Source organism: Durio zibethinus, chromosome 8, assembly GCF_047325235.1.
Source record: "Durio zibethinus cultivar Kanyao isolate XHJ-2024 chromosome 8, ASM4732523v1, whole genome shotgun sequence".
NCBI classification, from domain to species: Eukaryota; Viridiplantae; Streptophyta; class Magnoliopsida; order Malvales; family Malvaceae; genus Durio; species Durio zibethinus.
In genome coordinates, this window is record NC_143169.1 from 22,533,199 (window position 1) to 22,551,169 (window position 17,971).

Below are 17,971 nucleotides of genomic sequence, written 5' to 3' on the forward strand. Positions count from 1 at the left end.
ATTACTAATATGGAAGATCATGCTTCTACAATAGGTGGATCTTTGTACTTGATAGAAATGCCATTTCTTGAGGTTACAAGAAATAAACATGTATAACGGATTCCACCATGGCAGCCAAGTTTATTGCATTAATCGTAATAGCTAAAGAAGTTGAATGGCTAATAAAGTTATTACATGAAGTACTTTTATGGCCTAAACCAAATTTTCTAATTTCTATTTATGTGATAGTGAAGCAACTCTAGCAAGGGCATATAGCTAAGTATATAATGAAAAGTCTAGACGTAATATATTAAGACATAGCTATGTTCGATAATTAATTTCAGATGGAGTGATCACTATAAATTATGTGAGGTCAAGAAAAAATTTGACGGATCATTTAACTAAAAGTTTTGCTATAGAGTAGTAAAAAAGATCACAATAGGAATAAGGTTAAAGGTCATGAAGTAAAGTCACTCATAGTGAAATTTGACTCAACGCTTGGTATAATGTTAAGTCTTGAGTTCAATGAGACAAAGTATATTATCTGTATATGATTGCTAGCATTATAGTAATGTTTAATGCCATCTTAGGTAAAGTGTTAGGTACCTATAATGGTAAAAAAATGATGAGTAATATACTTTTAATAGACCTATAACATAAATATGTTAGAGTATTATAGTTATGAGAACATTCTTGATGAAAGCTATCTATATGAGTGTGAAGTGTGGCCACTTATAGGAGCTTAAGAGCTTGGCTCTAATAGCACTAATGAAAAGAGGATGAAGAGATATGGCCATAAATGTGTCACCAAATACCAAGCATTCACTGGGTGTTGAAATTATTGTGTAAGATAAGTTAAATTGACCAAATGGAATAGCTGATTCAAAACATAGTTTATCCTGCGATTTTAGTTAACTTTAACTTGTTTTCACTAAGTAAATGTTCAAATAAGAAGATACTTTCATTTATGCAATTGATTTTCAAGGTCATAATAAATCTGGATTATTTTGAAAAAAAAGTGGGGGATTGTTAAAGATTTTTAAAATAAAATATGAAAAATAATCTCACATTGGAAAAAAAATAAAGATAAATAGTTAAGTCTATTTAAAATAGAGAGATAAATTTGTTCAAAATGAACAGTTTTAAATGTTCAAAAACATACAATTTTTGTCCAATTAAAATAAACAATCATGTCTATAGGAAATGATACTTATTTGTTTATAAAAGCCTTTCTAGTTTTCTAAAAACATATAAAAAATAATTTTTGAAACTCTTCTTCTTTCTTTAAACTTCATATTTCTTTTATAAAAATTTTATTTCAAAAAACTTTTATACAAGTTTAATGATCTTGTGATATGCCGATGATTATTTGATGAATTGATTTCATCAGTGCAAAACGTAAGAAGTCACTAGGCTTCATTATATCCTCAAGGTTTATTACTTGCAACTCTTTTGTATACTTATTAAGTAAATAATTTGGTAAAGGTAAATAAAACCTTAAGAAAAGTGGTATCGTTACATATCTTGAAGTCTTTCCTTAAAATTTTAGATTTATCAGAAGCAGTAATTTTAATTTTTTAGTGTTGCTTTAACAAATTATGTATCATAATTCATGTAAAAAACATAAAATATATTTTTTTAGTTTTGTTAAACTTACTTATGATTTTTGTTAAAATTTTAAATTATATTACCTTCACATATTTTATTTGTATTATTTTTATATCGCATCATCGAATCATGTTTGAGATTGTGAGGTCTAATTTAGGGATAAGTGTGTTTGTTCCCTTCAAAGTATCTTTTTTATCTTGTAGCAATTTTATATCTGCATTGGATGGTTTTGACATTAGTGAGAAGATGCCATCCAAATATATAAGCTTTAAGAACATCCATCACAAAATCACTGTTTCCATTAAATCATTCTATAATGTAATACAACATCAAAGCTTAGAGTTTTTACTAAGCTCAAGGCTAGCAAATCATCGCCAGAATCGATTTGCTAAAAGCCATCTCTTAAGCACATAAATAATAGCAGAGCTTCAAAAGTGGAGTCAAAAGCTTTGTCTTCTTTAAAGAAATTGGCGAATTGAAATTCTATTTATAGATTCTGCGAATTTTATGGTCTTAGTGGCAATTTTGGCTGTCAATCTAGAGACTCTTATTTTGTTTAACTGATGTGAATGTGAATGTGCATGTGCAGAAAAAAAAAATTGAATAATTTGATTTATATTCTCTGCCTATCCTGCTATTTTAAAGGTTTAAATTTGCACGGGAAAATGCCAGCATGAAAGCATTCAAATTTCTAAACTCAACAACAGATCGTCCATTTTTGTTTCTGATTTCCCATTCTACCCCTTTCTCCCTCTGTGTGACTGTAACTCTCTCTTTCGCTGTAACTCGAAGACGCCAAGAAAGAAACTATATTTTGGTGTGTAGCCGCTGGCTTGAAGATTTTTGTTTGTAATTTTATGGGGTTTTTTTTTTTTTTTTTTAAATTTTTGGACAAAAATCAATATTTTATATTATTGATATCAATATTTTCGTATTTTTAAAAAAATTTCGAAAATAAATTTTAATGTAATAAGGTCTTTGACAGATTTATCAATATGGTGATATCATAATGAATCGATTCTTATGAATCAAAAAATTATTGCGCATTTAAAATTTATTTTCGAAATTTTTTTTAAAAATATGAAAAATAAATTTTTAAAAATTATTGAAAAAATTTTAAAAAATATTTTAAAAAATTTTAAAAAATAAATATCTGAAAGCTTTTAAAAAATTTTAAAAATAAATTTTTTATACGTTAAAAAAATTTTTGAACATCTATTTTTTAAAATTTTTTATAATTTTTAAAAATTTATTTTTGAAATTCTTGAATTATCACTTCAAATCCCATATCTAAATTTAAAATTTTAAATCTTTTAAAATTAAACACAAAATCAGATAAAATCAGAAAAAATTAATAATTTATCTATAATTTTAGGTGTGAAAAAAAGAAGTAATCAATGTTAATGGTAGTGGCTAAGAAGGGAGAAAGTTGAGGGTATAAATAAGTAAAATCTTTTTTTTTTTACTGTCTTCATAACATAAACAAAAAGTCCTAATCCAAAAAATAAAATTCAAGTTTGAGATCTATTTTGACGAGTTTTTTCTCACAAAAGGATATTTTAAAATCTTTATTCCCTAAATAGAGTAGTTTTAAACTTATTTCTTTAAATGAGGTACATTAGCTCCATGTCACATATTTTGACAAAATGGACTCCACATCAGCATCTCTTTTCTTCAATCTTGTTCCTTCTGATTCTGGTTCTTCTCTGCAAGGCTGCAATTGCTTTTTTTTTTTTAAATCTTTGTTTTTAGAAACCATTCTCACAGTATCAAAATCTCATCAAATAATAATAATAGATAAATTAGTTATAGTTCCAAATATATGGCTAATTTAGATTTACAAAGATTTACACCCTAAAATGTTTTTCAAAATGGAGTACAAGAATATTACTGACAACTTAAATGGCCATCAATTAAATCATCTACTTACTCATCTTTCAAGTCTTTCCATGCCATTGAATCATCAAAAGCCAATGGCATTGATTGAAAAAAGGTCTCTGTCTCTAGAATAGCCTCGTTCAACTGTTTTAATAAGATCATCTTCCTCAGTTGGAATATTAAATTGGGGAAAGTTTCAAATTTGAATGCTTTTGTAGATAGGCAAGTAATTTTTAGAACAAAATGCAAGAATATTGTTTCTCTTTCAAATTGTGTCTTATTTTATGGGTACTAATTTGAATATCTTGAGAATGATTTTGGAAAAATCAAAATAGATTTTGAAACACGTACAAACATAGGTGCAGGGAAGAAAAATAAAGCAGAGGAATGAAAGAAGGAGGTCAACTGTTGTGGAGGAAGATGCGGAAGTAAGAGGAGTTAAAGTACCTTTATTTTAGAATAAAGTTTAAAAATATTCTAATTGAGGAATTAAGGTTATAAAGTTCCTTACTTTGGGAAAAAACCCCTATTTTGACCGTGACCAAACCCTTGCCTTCACATTTTTGGCTATCAAACCAAACCAGAAAAACATAAAATAAAAAGAATTTCCATTTTTCTTTAACTGAGCCCAAAATTTATTTTTCTTTTCCTTTTTCCGCTTTTTCTTGAATAATTTGATTGGGGGCTTAGAAAACCATGGCTTATGCATCTCATATCATCAATCACTCTAAAAAGGTACCTCTCAATTTTTTTTCTTTTTATGCTTTGGTCAGTTTTAGATTCAAATTCCTTTCTAGATTGGAGTATTTCTTGTTGTTGATTTTAGTTCATTAATGGTAGCTATAAGTTTAATCCATGATGCGTCTTTACTTTTATGTGATCAAACATGGTTGAAATTTTAGCTATTTATTTATATAATTTTTTGGCTCTAAGCTTATTCTTTGTTTCGAAATAACTTTTGAATTTCTATTGTTACAGTTAAGAAATGTTCCCAACTTAATGCGGCATGATCATGCCGTTTTGGTTCGTTGGTTTTCTCATGGAGCACGATCCTCTGTTTGTAAACCAGAAGGTCATATACGATGCCGATGATATAAAGATTGTTTTCTTCTTTGTTTTTCACATTCTACTGACTTAAGCATAAGAGATGTTTTCAGAATTGTGCATCTTAGGTTTATCAGATATTATAAGTATATGGTTTGCTCATATTTCTTGCTAGGCTCATTCATAGCACATGGCTGGCATGCTAATTTTTATTTTCGATTTGTGATTACACTTAGTGATAGGTAATAGTTTGTCAGTATTGTGAAAACATAACAGGGTGGATGAAATTATTGTGAAGCATAACAGAGTGGATGAAGTTTTGTTTTGTGTTATTTTAAGTAAAGCTGGTTACTTTTCAGATGTTACAAAGACCCTTCCTCTTGGTTACGCACCTGCAGAAAGGGACAGGGTATTTAAGTTTGTTGCCTGTAACCCTGTAAGTGCGTTTATCTCTTTTTTCCATTAGTGGAGCAATAAATATTGCAGTCCTTTGGAGCAATTTTTACCTTTTTTTTTTTCTGCTGCTGATGCTTCCCTGCTTGTACATTATGTTCTTAATGGAAGATAAGATTCAGTTGGCAAACGGTAACTGTTTCACATCTTGTTCTACAGATATCTGATTTATCTAAGAACAATCTTTCAAGGACAACAATGAGATTGGGAATTCCAATGGGTGGTGTGATATACAGCCGAGAACTTTCATGGTATTCTTTTCAGCATTTTTTGTGACCTTATTGGAAAATTTTACTATCTCATGGTAATGTTTTCAATAATCTAAACATTTTCCCTGTATCCATTATCAGTTCACAGGTACAGTCAAGGAGAGGATTTGCATCTGATGCAGGTATGGATTATTGCTTTAAATATCGTAGGTTGTATTTGTATCGTACTATTTTATATTCTCTCAAGGATCCATTATTTTTCAAATGGTAAAAAGTTTTGCACTGACTAGTGACTACAATAAGAATGTTTGTTCAACCGATGAACTGCTCACCTCATGCTAAATGCTATACTATGACTTTATTAATGCGCTTTCCTTGGACACTTTGATGTTCAGATCATGATTGGCTGTAAGAGTGTATTATTATTACTTCTTGCTATGGCTTGTTTGATACCCTTTCTGATGGGAGAGCTCAAATAATAGGAATTTAGTTTCTGAGTAATAAATTTGTGTAATCTGAAGCATGTTTATCTGGTTTCTAAATCATAAATAATATGACCACACTGTATTTAAGAAGTGAGACATCATGATCATCTCTCTTTTACAAGGCATCGCTATAGGACTCATTGTTTTTATTTTTGTTTTGCTAGTGCTGTCACTTGGGTAATGCTGGATTTATTTAGCATGTGTTGGGTTTTCAAGTGTTTTTTTGCCAGTATACAGGTTTGTTATATTTATGGCTGAGCAAATGGCAGTTGAAATGATGATTGAAAGGTCTCTAAGTTGAAGCCTGCCACATTATGCTAGGGTTCTACATTGATTGTTAACTGTTACATCATATGTTTTGCATTACTTACTCAATATTGCTAATATTCTGAAGTTCCTTTCAGGTCTCCCCCCTCACCAAGAAATTGGAATGCCTTCACTCTCACCCACAATGACAGAGGTGTGAACCGTTCTGGATCTTTCCAAAATATCATAAAAAATTCTTTAGTTTTCTTCTAAGTGTACCATTTCAAAATGCAGGGAAATATTGCTAGGTGGTTGAAAAAAGAGGGTGATAAAGTGAATCCTGGGGAAGTGCTGTGTGAAGTTGAAACTGTGAGGCCTTCTGCTGTTTTTTAGCTAACTTGTAGCACCTGATACGGTTTCTTCTTCATTTCTTTGTTCATATCAGAAATCAGTATTTTATTTTATAACTTTGTTTATTATTTGAAGGATAAAGCAACTGTTGAGATGGAATGCATGGAAGAAGGTTATCTTGCCAAGATTATAAAGGGAGATGGGTCAAAAGAAATCAAAGTTGGTGAGGTATTGATTTTGAGAAACTAATGTACATATATTTATCTTTCTTTGGTTCTCACCTTTGAGAAACTAAGATGCATCTTGGCTTTGCACTGCTTGGGTTTTCTGTCTGTTGCTTTTTGCTCCCTGAATAAAATACAATTCATTTGAATATTTGTGCAGTTAATGTTATTTATTTGATCTTGTGGTCTTATGTAGATAATTGCCATCACTGTTGAAGAGGAGGAGCATATTGCGAAGTTCGAGGGCTACAGTCCTTCAGTATCAGATTCTGGTGCTCCTGCAGCAACAAAGCCAGCAGCAGCTCCTCCACCAAAGCAGGAGCCTGTTGGACAACCAGTTAGTTCACCGGAGCCTAAAACTTCCAGATCAATTTCACCTCCTGCTGAAGATCGCATTTTTGCAAGTCCTCTTGCACGAAAAATGGCTGAAGATCACAAGGTTAGTCATATGAGTGCTGTCACTGGTATTTCTTGTTCAGAGACAAGACACTGCCATAAGTATCTAATAAGCTTCTATCAAACTTTATTGTTTTAACATATCTGCATTTCTTTTGGATGCAATTTTAGGTACTCCTCCCAAGTATCAAAGGAACAGGTCCTGATGGACACATTGTGAAGGCTGATATTGAAGATTACTTGGGTATCATATTTAAATTTCTACACTGACTGATTGTTGTTGTTGCGATTTTTTGACCCTGATAAGTGATGCTATACAGTAAAGAATCTCCCCCCTCTCTCTTTGTTGCCTTCTCTGTAGTCTTCGATAGTATTGTTTGGTGTATTATTGTCACTTCTTCTGCTTACCGGAGAGATTTCCCTGTCATGTAGCTTTACGTGGGAAGGAAGTTTCAAAACCAACTACTAAGACAAAGGATGCAAAACTTGCAGCCCCAGATTATGTAGATATTCCTCATTCTCAGATAAGAAAGGTATGTTAAAAATTGTCATTATCTATACAATTTTCATGAAAGTCCAAGGCTCTTAAGTGTGTATGGTACGTGGATTTTATTCTATGGATCCACTTCATAGAAGATGGTCCTCTTCGTATAGAATTTAAGCATTTGATCTAGTTTTGTAATAATCTGCATTAAATTATAAATAAAAAGGCTCAAATTGTGGCTATCCTTTGGATTGTTGACTCTTTGCATAAGAATGCAGAGAAGTTGGTATCCCTCCCTTCTCCCTGGCCCTTTTTTTTGTCTGCCCATTTTAATGCCCGTTACTTTGTTTCTTTCATACCCAATGTGCTTTGTGATTAATTTCTGCTAAAAAATTTGACAGGTCACAGCATCACGCTTATTATTCTCAAAGCAGACTATCCCCCATTACTATTTAACGGTGGATACGTGTGTTGACAAACTTATGGAGTAAGTAATAGTGCTTTAATCTTTTAAAAGATAAACAATTATATGATATATTTTGATCATTTTTAACTGTTTCTTCGCATGCAGTTTGCGGAGCCAACTCAACTCGTTACAAGAAGCTTCAGGTGGGAAGCGTATATCTGTCAATGATCTTGTAATTAAGGTATACAACTTTCTATACTTTTAATTTCTGAACGTTCAGATGTACAAAGTGGACCCTGATTTGTGACTTTTGGTGTGGTCCAAGGTTCTCCAAGAGGTTTTTGTGTAATGGCAAGTGGTCATTATAATGTTGATCTAACATGGCAATTCTTGATTAAACTTCAAAGTACAAAGTTTCCCCCCCCCCCCCCCCCCCCCCCCGCAAAAAGAAAAGAAAAGAAAAAGCTTCAGAGTACAAAGTAAAAACATATTATGACAAGTCACACCTCCTCATTTTTACTTGCTTTTTCCTCCACGTGAACCTTCAATCATTTCATGAAATTATGTAATTCTTTCTTTATCAAATCACTAATTTTTTTGGAAATATTTACTCCAAAAGTGGTCTGAAATGGCTGCTTTTGTGCAAATGCTAATATACTACTTCTCAAATAAGAAATTAGTGCTTATTCTCCATTTTCTTATCTGAACTGCCATTAGAATACTGCAAATTGTAAACATTTCGGTTTAAGATACTTAGAAGGTAAAAGTCTTTTGTCAACTACAGGCTGCTGCATTGGCTCTCCGAAAGGTTCCACAGTGCAATAGTTCATGGACAGATGATTATATTCGCCAGTGAGCATAATTACTTTCAAAGTGATTAATTCATGAGTGCATAATGCGTATCATCATGATATGTCTTAATGTGTATCATCATGACATGTCTTATTTTGCTTCCAACCCAGGTATAACAATGTGAATATTAATGTAGCTGTGCAAACAGACAATGGACTTTATGTCCCTGTGATCAGGGTGAGCAATTGTTTCAACTTATCCCTGTTTAATTTTTATCAATAATTTTCTAGTTTAACCGATCAGTTTATTTTACATATTGCAGGATGCAGATAAGAAAGGTTTGTCCTCAATTGCTGAGGAGGTTAAGCATTTAGCACAAAGGGCCAAAGAGAACAGCTTAAAACCTCAAGATTATGAGGTAAGAGTTATGCTTTTATGTTAATAAATGATAATTGATTTGGCGATGATCATCTGACATATGAGTATGTACATGCTTGGTTTTTCTCTTTGCAGGGAGGCACATTTACAGTTTCTAACTTGGGAGGGCCCTTTGGTATCAAGCAATTCTGTGCCATCATTAATCCTCCTCAGTCAGGAATTCTTGCTGTTGGGTCTGGTAAGATTTGTCCTTAGTTTTGCCTTAAGTCATATTTATTTCTGCTTCTTAATAATCACCGAACTTGACCGCGTGCAGCTGAGAAGAGGGTTGTTCCTGGCTCGGGTCCTGAACAATTCAAGTTTGCTTCATTCATGTCTGTAACTCTAAGTTGTGATCATCGTGTTATTGATGGTACGCGGTTCTATTAGAATCCCAGTAGTTTATGATCAAACCCGAGTCAAACTTTGTCCAGTGTCCTTTAGATATTCGATCCAAATAACTCCACTTGCTGTCTTTATAGGTGCAATTGGTGCTGAATGGCTGAAAGCTTTCAAAGGCTACATTGAGAATCCAGAATCAATGTTGCTTTAAATCAACCAGTCATTCTTGTTTCTTTTGGTTTTAGACACATTTCTTTGCTGTGATCAATTCACGGCTTGAATGCAATACTTCATGTATTCCCGAGCATTTTACTCCGGCGGTAGCAATTTCACTGCAAACCAAATTAATTTTTTTGCAAATAAGAAGAGATCGACAATTGAGGAGCTATACTGCAAACTGGGCTTTCGCCTTTTGCAGCGTGTTATAATCCCTTCCATACAGGTTCCTTATAATGTGAATACTTGGAATGATTTTTGGGGTATGCTATTGCTAACCCATAACATTTGTAGTGCTTTACTGTTAATTTCGTGTTTAAAGCAGTTGAGAGTTGTGCTTTGTGTTTTGCATGTGTAAAGGGAGACCAAACCAGAAAGGCAAGTGGAGGTCGATAATTAGGTCCTTCCCAACATTGTTTCTTCATCTGCTTCCACTGTGTTTTGTTGGTTGGATACGGTAACCGTCGCCCTTGTGACCTAAGAATTGGTTTCGCGTTTGTTGCTCAACCTGCAACTTTTGTGTCCTTATTAAACAAGTTTAGGAAACATGCAAGGATGAATATTGCAATCTAATTTTGACTTTAGCTGATTTAAAGCTAAAATCGATTCAACCTGACTTTTGATATGGGTGGATTTCGTATAGATTGAGAATAACTCTTATTTATTTGTACAATTGTTATAAATGTCGGTTTCAAACCTTGAAAAACATGTTATCAAAGATGATTCAAGTATCAGCAGACAAAAAATGAATGATAATTTCTTTTCCACCAAGAAAGTTCGGAAAAATAAAAATCTCCCTCCCCCCCCCCCCCCCCCCCCTAAAAAAAAAAAAAGTCAAGTTAGATGCAACAACAGAACATAACACTGGTAATTTCACTGAAATTATGAAAATAAAATCGTTTCGCTTCATTCTATCCTGCAGAAAGAAATCTATCCTTTCAAATAGCTGCTGCCCTCTGCAAAACAAAAGCAATGACAGATTTTGCTGTTAAGCAACCAAAGAGCTTAAGATGTTCTATGCCATTACCATTAACCCCTAGCTAATATCAACTTAATTATAGCTCAGAGAAACAGAAAAATACCACTCATCCTTGGCTCTCAAATTGTTTCCTTTGTTATCTCAGTTGTTTTCTCAGTTGCATAGTAAACTTTGCTAAGCGCTAAGCTTAGCACCTGACCCTAGAAGTAGGGAAGCAGAGGGGCATATGCATGGGATGGGATCATCACTTTTAACCATTACCTACTGGTAAACAAGCTAGCAAACTACATGACAATGATCATTCAAGACCATCACTACATACCTTGCGAACGAAGTTACAATATACAAAAAAAGCAATAAGCATCTTAAACTAAGTTCAACTGATTGTTGAATATCAAACATTAACTTAAAATTCGTCAACTTGTTCACTTTCATTTCCCTCTTTCAATAAACAAGACAGCAACCTAATTACAAACAAGTCACTTCAAATATGTCTAAACTCTAAACACAGTTTCCATGTATAAAAAGACATAAAACAGAAACAATACCATGGTATCTTTCCCCTAACATGACTCAAACATATTACCAACAATACATGAAATTCAGCCAGCGACAAGAAAATTCAAATTATTATTTTCATAGCATTAAAAAGGAGTAAAAACATATTTGATAGAATACCAATCCATTAATATTAGAAAAAAGAAAGTTACAAAAATCATTAATCCTTAAGTACCATTATTTATCAATTGTCACATCAACTTCACATATTATATAAATTAAATTTCTCACATAAACCTAATTGTAATTTTTTCTTTCCAATCAAAAATTTCGATTCAAGGAAATATCAACTCACTGAAAATTCCTTCGGTTTTTTTTTTTCGTTTTAAATAATAGGCACGTATCTCTTGAACACTTGCTTCCCAGCAACCACCGCTCCAGCCGCCAACCCACCAAGCGCACCCGCAACGGCAGCAGATCTCACCCCTCTAGCCGCCCGACAAACAGCTCCTGTCGCAAGACCCGCCGCCACGCTACTCCAGACATCGTCCCGATCAGTCACCGCCACGACACCACTCTCCATCCCTGCATAAATCAAGCCCACCAAACCGATCCTGTTCCCCCATGATCGACCCGTATGACCCGAACTATTCAAGATCCGATTGATTTTCAGCTTCAACGTATCGCCTTGCTCGAAATTCCTTAGAGCCGAGAAGAGCCCGACGGCTGCGCCTGATACAGAGCCACCTAAATAACCGGAGCCGGTGTAAAAGGTTACGTTTTCGCCCCAAGAGCGGCGTTGGTGGAGGGATTCTTCGGAGAAGAGGAACTCCGGGGAGGTTGGTAGCTTGTAAAGGTTAGTAATGGGAACATGGAGGTCTAGGTCTTGGTATGGGTTGTAAAGTCGGGAGTTTGGGTCGGTTTCTCGGTCGGAGCTGTGATGACGAGCCATGGTTTTGGCGAGTTGGGTGGTTCGAGACTTCGAGTTAGGGTTTGGTTTCTGGGAGAGAAAGGAGAGGAGCTTGATTTTATGTTTATTTCTGGGTGTTGGAATTTGGAACAATGATTCTGCACGCAGGTTGTCTTTGGCTTTTATTTGTTTGGCTATAAGTCGGTCGGACCGGGAATCCTGCTTAGCAACCTTTGCCTATTTAAAGAAGTTTCGTAGGAAGACAGACATGCACCGATAAAAGATCTAATATTAGAAATATTATTCGGTTACGTTTGGGTTGCAAATTTTTTTTTTATTTTGATAAATTATTATTTTATTTTTAAATTTAATAATAAATTAAAAATTAAGTATTTTTAGTATTTTATTGCTATTTATTTTTGAAAAATATAATTTTTGAAAAAAAATTTAAAAAATTGATTTTTTAATTGTATCACTCAATTGTAATTAAATTATTTTTAAAAAATATATAAGTTAAATTTAAAATCAATAATACATACATGATAATTTAACCAACCAATACAATAATTATCCATTGATCAATTATCAAATTCAAACTTATTTATCTATGAGATTAAAGTTTACTAATTTCATCCCCCATCAAACTTAATTTAAAAAAAACTAATAATTTTAATATAATAAAAAATATTTTTATAATTATAATAGAAAAATATAATATAATAATTTTAATAAGAAAGGACGATTTTTCTTTAATTATGATAAAAAAATTATTACAATAATATTGATCAATTATAGCAATTGTGATAGGAAGGATGTTATAAGCTCGGCTTCGTATTGAAGGGTGGTTGACCTATTTCTTCACCGGGCTTCTTGTTCTGACTTTCCTACAGGCCTCCCATTGGATGGATGGAAGAAAGCTGGTTTTCCATATTGGGGTCATATATTGCCATCCGCTTCTTATAATGATCTACGTTCGAATTTCCATTTCCATTTCCATATTAGGATTGTTTGTCTTTCCTTCCTGATTATACATAATAGAAAACATACAAGATTTTGAGAAATTTTGGAAGCTTTACTTGGGAACTATTTAGTTTGGTGAATCTTTCAACCAAACAAAGAAATCAAATGGCCATTCAATCAATCAATTCCCAAATTGTTTAAAAGCTCTGACCAGTTCTATGCTGGTAAACATGTTCTATATATACCAGCTTTGTTCATAACCAAGTCTGCTTTAAAACAAAAAGGGTTCATTGTCCATCCATATTGCCAAGATTTTAAAAGGATTGCCACAAAAAATTAGGGGGAATGTAGAATGTGGTAGCCATTTTGCTCATTCAGTGTTGTTGGCTTCTTTTCCAACGCAAGATATCGGCTTCATTTCAATGAATAGTAAGATTAATTTTAGTAAGACTGAAAATAATAATAAAAATTATTATAATTACAATTAAAAAAATTATTATAATTATGATTAAAATAAATTTAATAAAAAATTTATACTGAATATATCTTATTGAAATAGTTATTTTGATTCAAGCTTAGGCGGGGGAGCTCTGGCAACACAACTGAATCAAGGTCTGCCCTATCCCTTTTCCTTAATTAGCTCACAGCACTGTAAAGAGAGTTTTGCTAACAATAAAGGTTCTTCAACAGGCCAATTTGGTACTGTTGGATCTAGCATTTCCGCCAAGGTTCCTTTCTCAATTGCCTCCTGAACATGGACTGTCAGTCCCACTGGTGGCATTCAAAGAAGATTTTGCAAAACAAAACAAGCTTTTGCATTCAAACATATGATTTGGTTTATATTTTGGGCTTAAAAAAGCATGATTCCTCTTTTTAAATTAAAAATAATTTCAGAATTCAAATTATTCTTCATTTTCATACAATTTATTTATCCTGATTTTTTTTATCAAAAACAAAAATGGGACGCTATAAGTTTTATTTTTAAAAAACGTGATAATCTTTTTTATACCCATGCAAAAGTAAGAAATAAGAATGAAGGTAGAGCAAAAATTTGCAGATGATTTGATCACATGGGATACGAAGAATTATTGTTATGGGTATGACTTTGCATAGGAGAGGACACGTGTCTCTCCTCAAAGTTTGCCTCATGAAAAATCCATGAATATTGTCTCCACGTAAGTACGGTCCCGAGCATTTTCTGTCTTAAAACTTGAAAGCATTCAATGATGTAAGATAATTACATGTATACGTGTCCCCTAAAAGAGTGCATGGTAAAAAAATGCCATTTCCCACATGCATGTACTCTCTCTTTCTTTTCCTTCTCTGTCTCCCTCTCTCTCTCCTAAGCCACCCCAAGCCCAGAAATACAAACAAAAGTTCTAGGAAAAAAAAGAGGCTTTTTTCTTTCACCATTTTTTACCTTTTTTTTAGGCTCCAAAGTCTCTTCATTTACTACTGGTAAGCATATTTTTAATCATTTCTTGAATTAAATTTTCTGTTTTTCCATTGTTTAAGGGGCTCAAGATCAACTTTTTAGCATATTTCCAGGTGGTTTTTAATATTCTTTTTTAGAGATTCATAATTCTAGTAGCTTTTTATGGTTGCTGTTGTTGTTATCTGGGGTTGGTGTGTTTGTTGGAATAAGGAGAAGGAAAGTGAAAGAGACCCTTGTTTAAGAAAAGGCTGAGATGGGTTGCCTTAGATCCAGGAAACCCAACTTGTATGTGGCAAAAAAATTACCTTTTCAGAGTTTCCCTGTGTGTATCAGGTTTGTCTGTGCTTTATACTAGGTTATTTCTCATGACACCTTGTACTTTCTCTTCCTTGGGTTTATTGTTGATAAAGCCTTGAATTCGGCGTTTCCATTTGTGCTTTTTATGGTGTGGATAGGATTTAATTGCCTTGATTAGTTCTTTCTCAAAAGGTGAAGAATTTGATAAGATGTGGACTCTTTGAAAAAGTCAGTTTATTTGTGACGATGGTTTGAATTTCATTAATTGTAAGGGTTGATCCGTTGTGTTTCTTCACCAGATCTGATTAGTTCTATCTTCATTTCGCTTGCGTTTAACTCGTGCCCCTCTTAAAGTATTAATCTTGACGGTGTACTACTATTTCTTTACTCTATATATTTGATATGAAATGACTGGGGGGTCATTGAGAGTCATTACAATGGAGAAAGTGTTGATAGAACCTGCTGGCTTGATCCCAAGTTTGTTGCTGGAAGGAGATAATTAAAATGAATAATGGTGAAATGTGTCAATTTTTAAGAGATTTGAGTGGTAACTATTTGTGGCATGGAGGGGGGAATTGATGGAAGAGATGTATCCAGCAGTTGCAATTAAGCTTAGTATAGGTAACTCTGTGTGAGAACTCTGGAAGTGCAACCCATGTGGAAATCACACGGATCAAGCTCGTAACTGATGCTACAAACACATCTGATGCTGCAAAGGTCATGTCTCAGGAATCTATTTCTAATAGCAATGAAAATTTTGAAGACGGTGAGAAAGGACATAACATGGTGACAATGTTAGCATCGAAAGAGGGTGGTAGGGAAGGCACTGATATGTTGAAGATGTTAGCCGAGGATGGAAGCAGATCAACTCCTTCTAGTGAATCCATGACTCAGGAAAGGGAGGAAGATGAAATTTTGTCAGTGGACACTAATGGAATTATCAATGAGGGATTGCTGGTTTTGAATGCAGGTTCTGATATAAGCTTGCAAAAAGCAGAAATTGAAGGTGGTAGAATTCTTGCCAAGGCTATTATTTTGGGAGAGTCAAGCATTGAGCAGGTGCCTGCAGCTGAAGTTGTTCTCGCCACAGTAAGTCCAGATGCAAAGACTTCTGATGGATTTGATTTAAAGGCCTCCGAAGTGGTCATTCAGCTGCCTAGTGAAAAGAATCTTAATAGAGGTAGCCGGAGTGTTTTTGAGTTCGATTGTATACCCCTTTGGGGTTCTATGTCTATTATTGGAAAAAGAACAGAAATGGAAGATGCTGTTGCTGCTGTGCCTCGGCTTATAAAGATTCCTATCAAAATGCTTATTGGTAATCATGTTAGTAATGGAATCAGTCAAAGTCTGACTGACCTTACTGGGCATTTTTTTGGTGTTTATGATGGCCATGGTGGCTCACAGGTACAACATTCTTCCTAAAAGCCTGCTTTACATTTTAACTCTACTTTAAGAAAATTTGAAGGCTCCTGAATTATACAGTAGTTGCAGTTTTTATGCTTTTTACGGCAATAATTGAAGATACTTCCTGATGTATTAGCTTATAGTTACTGGATAATCCTCTGCAACTGTGAGCAAATTTGGATGACTGCATGCCGCAACATATTTGTTCTTCTGATACAAGTGATTTTTTTATCTTTTTCTTGCTTGTTCAGCATATTTTGATCATTTAAAATTTTTTGTGAATTGAATCCAAAGTGATTAACATTTTAGCATGGCTTGTTGGAATCTCATGCAGGTGGCAAATTATTGTCGTGACCATATCCATGTGGCTTTGGCAGAAGAGATTGGGAGCATTAAAGACAATTTATGTGATGGCACTAGTATGGAGAGTAGACAGGTGGAATGGGGGAAGACATTTACCAGTTGCTTTTTAAAGGTTGATGATGAGATTGGAGGAAAAGTTAGCAGAGGCATGATTGGAGGCAATGAAGATGCTTCTGATGCTAGTTTTGAACCTGTTGCACCTGAAACCGTTGGGTCAACAGCTGTGGTGGCCTTGGTTTGTTCATCACATATTGTTGTTGCAAACTGTGGTGATTCAAGAGCAGTCTTGTGCCGTGGCAAAGAAGCCATGGCATTGTCAATTGATCACAAAGTAAGGCATTTTAATGTCTCCGGTTTTTGTACGATTTAAAAGGAAGCTGTCTGTGTGTGGAAACCAACATGTTTGCTTTGTTGCTTTGCAGCCAAACAGAGATGATGAGCATGCAAGGATTGAGGCATCCGGAGGCAAGGTTATTCAGTGGAATGGACATCGTGTATTTGGCGTTCTTGCAATGTCAAGGTCCATTGGTATGTTTATTTCTGCTTGAAATGAGCATTCTAAAATGGTGAATCCTGATAAATATTGTTCAGACAACTTGAAACCTCAAATCGTCTTGTGGATGTCTAAACTCTGGTGATCTATAACTAGAATCCCAGCCACATGTTCCAGATATATATTTGCGCAATGAAGTAACCTTATTATTCTATTCTATTTGACCTTAAAATCCCCCCCCCCCCTCCTGGCAGAAAAAAAGCTAATGCTGCCACAAATACTGTAAATCACTGGCATAATATAGTGAATGACGTCAGCATTTACTTTCAAGATGCCAAGCTTGATATTTTTGGACATGTTTGATGAAGAATTTAGTGATGGGAATTAAGTAACATTTAGACTAGCACTTACTTTTTTCTTTGTATTTCTTACAGGTGATAGATATTTGAAACCATGGATTATCCCAGAACCGGAAGTTATGTTTATTCCTCGAGCTAGAGAAGATGAATGTCTGATTTTGGCCAGTGATGGGTTGTGGGATGTCATATCAAATGAGGAAGCTTGTGAGGTGGCTCGACGGAGAATCCTGCTCTGGCACAAAAAGAACAGGGTTCCTTCCCTGGTGGAAAGAGGCAAAGGAGTTGACCCTGCTGCGCAAGCAGCAGCTCAATACCTTTCAATGCTCGCCATCCAAAAAGGGAGCAATGACAACATCTCTATAATTGTTGTAGACTTGAAAGCTCAAAGGAAGCTCAAGAGCAAATCTTAATTGATTCCCATCCCATCATCTAAAATCAAAGTTATCAACAGCTTATTAAACTTTTTAACAGGGTTTAAATCCTGACATATATATCTAACATATTAGAGAGAACATCTAATGAATATGTAGCTCCGATCCATTAGAAATTAGTATGCACTATAGCAAGTGTATTTCAGTACCATATTGCCTATGTTTTCTGGTATGGATGCTGCCAAACTTTTTTATGCTTATATTTTACATGAGCATTTGTAAATTCCAGCTTTTGCCAGTATACATGGGGATAGGATTTACAACCAGATTGATTGCATAGGACAAATCTCTTCCCCTCAAATTTCAACCTTG

At 34.1% G+C, this 17,971-nt stretch overlaps 3 protein-coding genes across 6 annotated transcripts; 2 read left to right on the plus strand and 1 right to left on the minus strand.

Moving 5' to 3' along the window:
- Positions 1-3,297: 3,297 nt before the first annotated feature.
- Positions 3,298-10,343, plus strand: LOC111278997 (dihydrolipoyllysine-residue acetyltransferase component 3 of pyruvate dehydrogenase complex, mitochondrial-like). 2 transcript variants are annotated; one of them, XR_016344062.1, is made up of 20 exons: positions 3,298-4,200; positions 4,444-4,537; positions 4,869-4,945; positions 5,122-5,213; positions 5,313-5,353; positions 6,061-6,116; positions 6,197-6,271; positions 6,389-6,481; positions 6,674-6,916; positions 7,045-7,117; positions 7,306-7,406; positions 7,759-7,844; positions 7,929-8,004; positions 8,548-8,615; positions 8,726-8,792; positions 8,878-8,973; positions 9,069-9,171; positions 9,250-9,345; positions 9,455-9,793; positions 9,891-10,343. XR_016344062.1 is itself a non-coding variant. In XM_022865821.2 (19 exons), the coding sequence occupies exons 1-19, from the start codon at positions 4,162-4,164 to the stop codon at positions 9,523-9,525; spliced, it is 1,647 nt and encodes a 548-aa protein (XP_022721556.2). In that variant the 5' UTR covers positions 3,298-4,161; the 3' UTR covers positions 9,526-9,854. The 2 variants fall into 2 exon arrangements, 1 of the variants encoding a protein (XP_022721556.2); XM_022865821.2 differs by lacking the exon at positions 9,891-10,343 and having other exon boundaries at positions 9,455-9,854.
- On the minus strand, positions 8,889-12,103 carry LOC111278998 (mitochondrial import inner membrane translocase subunit TIM23-2-like). 2 transcript variants are annotated; one of them, XM_022865822.2, is made up of 2 exons: positions 11,363-12,103; positions 8,889-10,038 (listed from the first exon to the last, which is right to left on the minus strand). In XM_022865822.2, exon 1 carries the CDS (start codon positions 11,957-11,959, stop codon positions 11,393-11,395), a length of 567 nt encoding a protein of 188 aa, XP_022721557.2. In that variant the 5' UTR covers positions 11,960-12,103; the 3' UTR covers positions 8,889-10,038; positions 11,363-11,392. The 2 variants fall into 2 exon arrangements, with proteins under 2 accessions (XP_022721557.2, XP_089620855.1); XM_089764729.1 differs by lacking the exon at positions 8,889-10,038 and adding an exon at positions 10,385-10,486.
- A 2,099-nt stretch (positions 12,104-14,202) lies between these two features.
- On the plus strand, positions 14,203-17,859 carry LOC111278999 (protein phosphatase 2C 16-like). 2 transcript variants are annotated; one of them, XM_089764731.1, is made up of 5 exons: positions 14,203-14,335; positions 14,909-16,013; positions 16,348-16,707; positions 16,799-16,904; positions 17,304-17,859. In XM_089764731.1, the coding sequence occupies exons 2-5, from the start codon at positions 15,330-15,332 to the stop codon at positions 17,636-17,638; spliced, it is 1,485 nt and encodes a 494-aa protein (XP_089620857.1). In that variant the 5' UTR covers positions 14,203-14,335; positions 14,909-15,329; the 3' UTR covers positions 17,639-17,859. The 2 variants fall into 2 exon arrangements, with proteins under 2 accessions (XP_089620857.1, XP_089620856.1); XM_089764730.1 differs by having other exon boundaries at positions 14,203-16,013.
- The last annotated feature ends 112 nt before the right edge of the window (positions 17,860-17,971 follow it).

Coding starts and splice junctions, on each gene's coding strand:
- LOC111278997 (XM_022865821.2), top strand. CDS start 4,162: ATGGCTTATGCATCTCATATCATCAATCACTCTAAAAAG. Junction 7,407..7,758: donor CTCATTCTCAGATAAGAAAG/GTATGTTAAAAA, acceptor AAAATTTGACAG/GTCACAGCATCACGCTTATT. Junction 8,616..8,725: donor ACAGATGATTATATTCGCCA/GTGAGCATAATT, acceptor CTTCCAACCCAG/GTATAACAATGTGAATATTA.
- LOC111278998 (XM_022865822.2), bottom strand. CDS start 11,959: ATGGCTCGTCATCACAGCTCCGACCGAGAAACCGACCCAAACTCCCGA.
- LOC111278999 (XM_089764730.1), top strand. CDS start 15,330: ATGTCTCAGGAATCTATTTCTAATAGCAATGAAAATTTTGAAGACGGT. Junction 16,014..16,347: donor ATGGCCATGGTGGCTCACAG/GTACAACATTCT, acceptor AATCTCATGCAG/GTGGCAAATTATTGTCGTGA. Junction 16,708..16,798: donor CATTGTCAATTGATCACAAA/GTAAGGCATTTT, acceptor GTTGCTTTGCAG/CCAAACAGAGATGATGAGCA.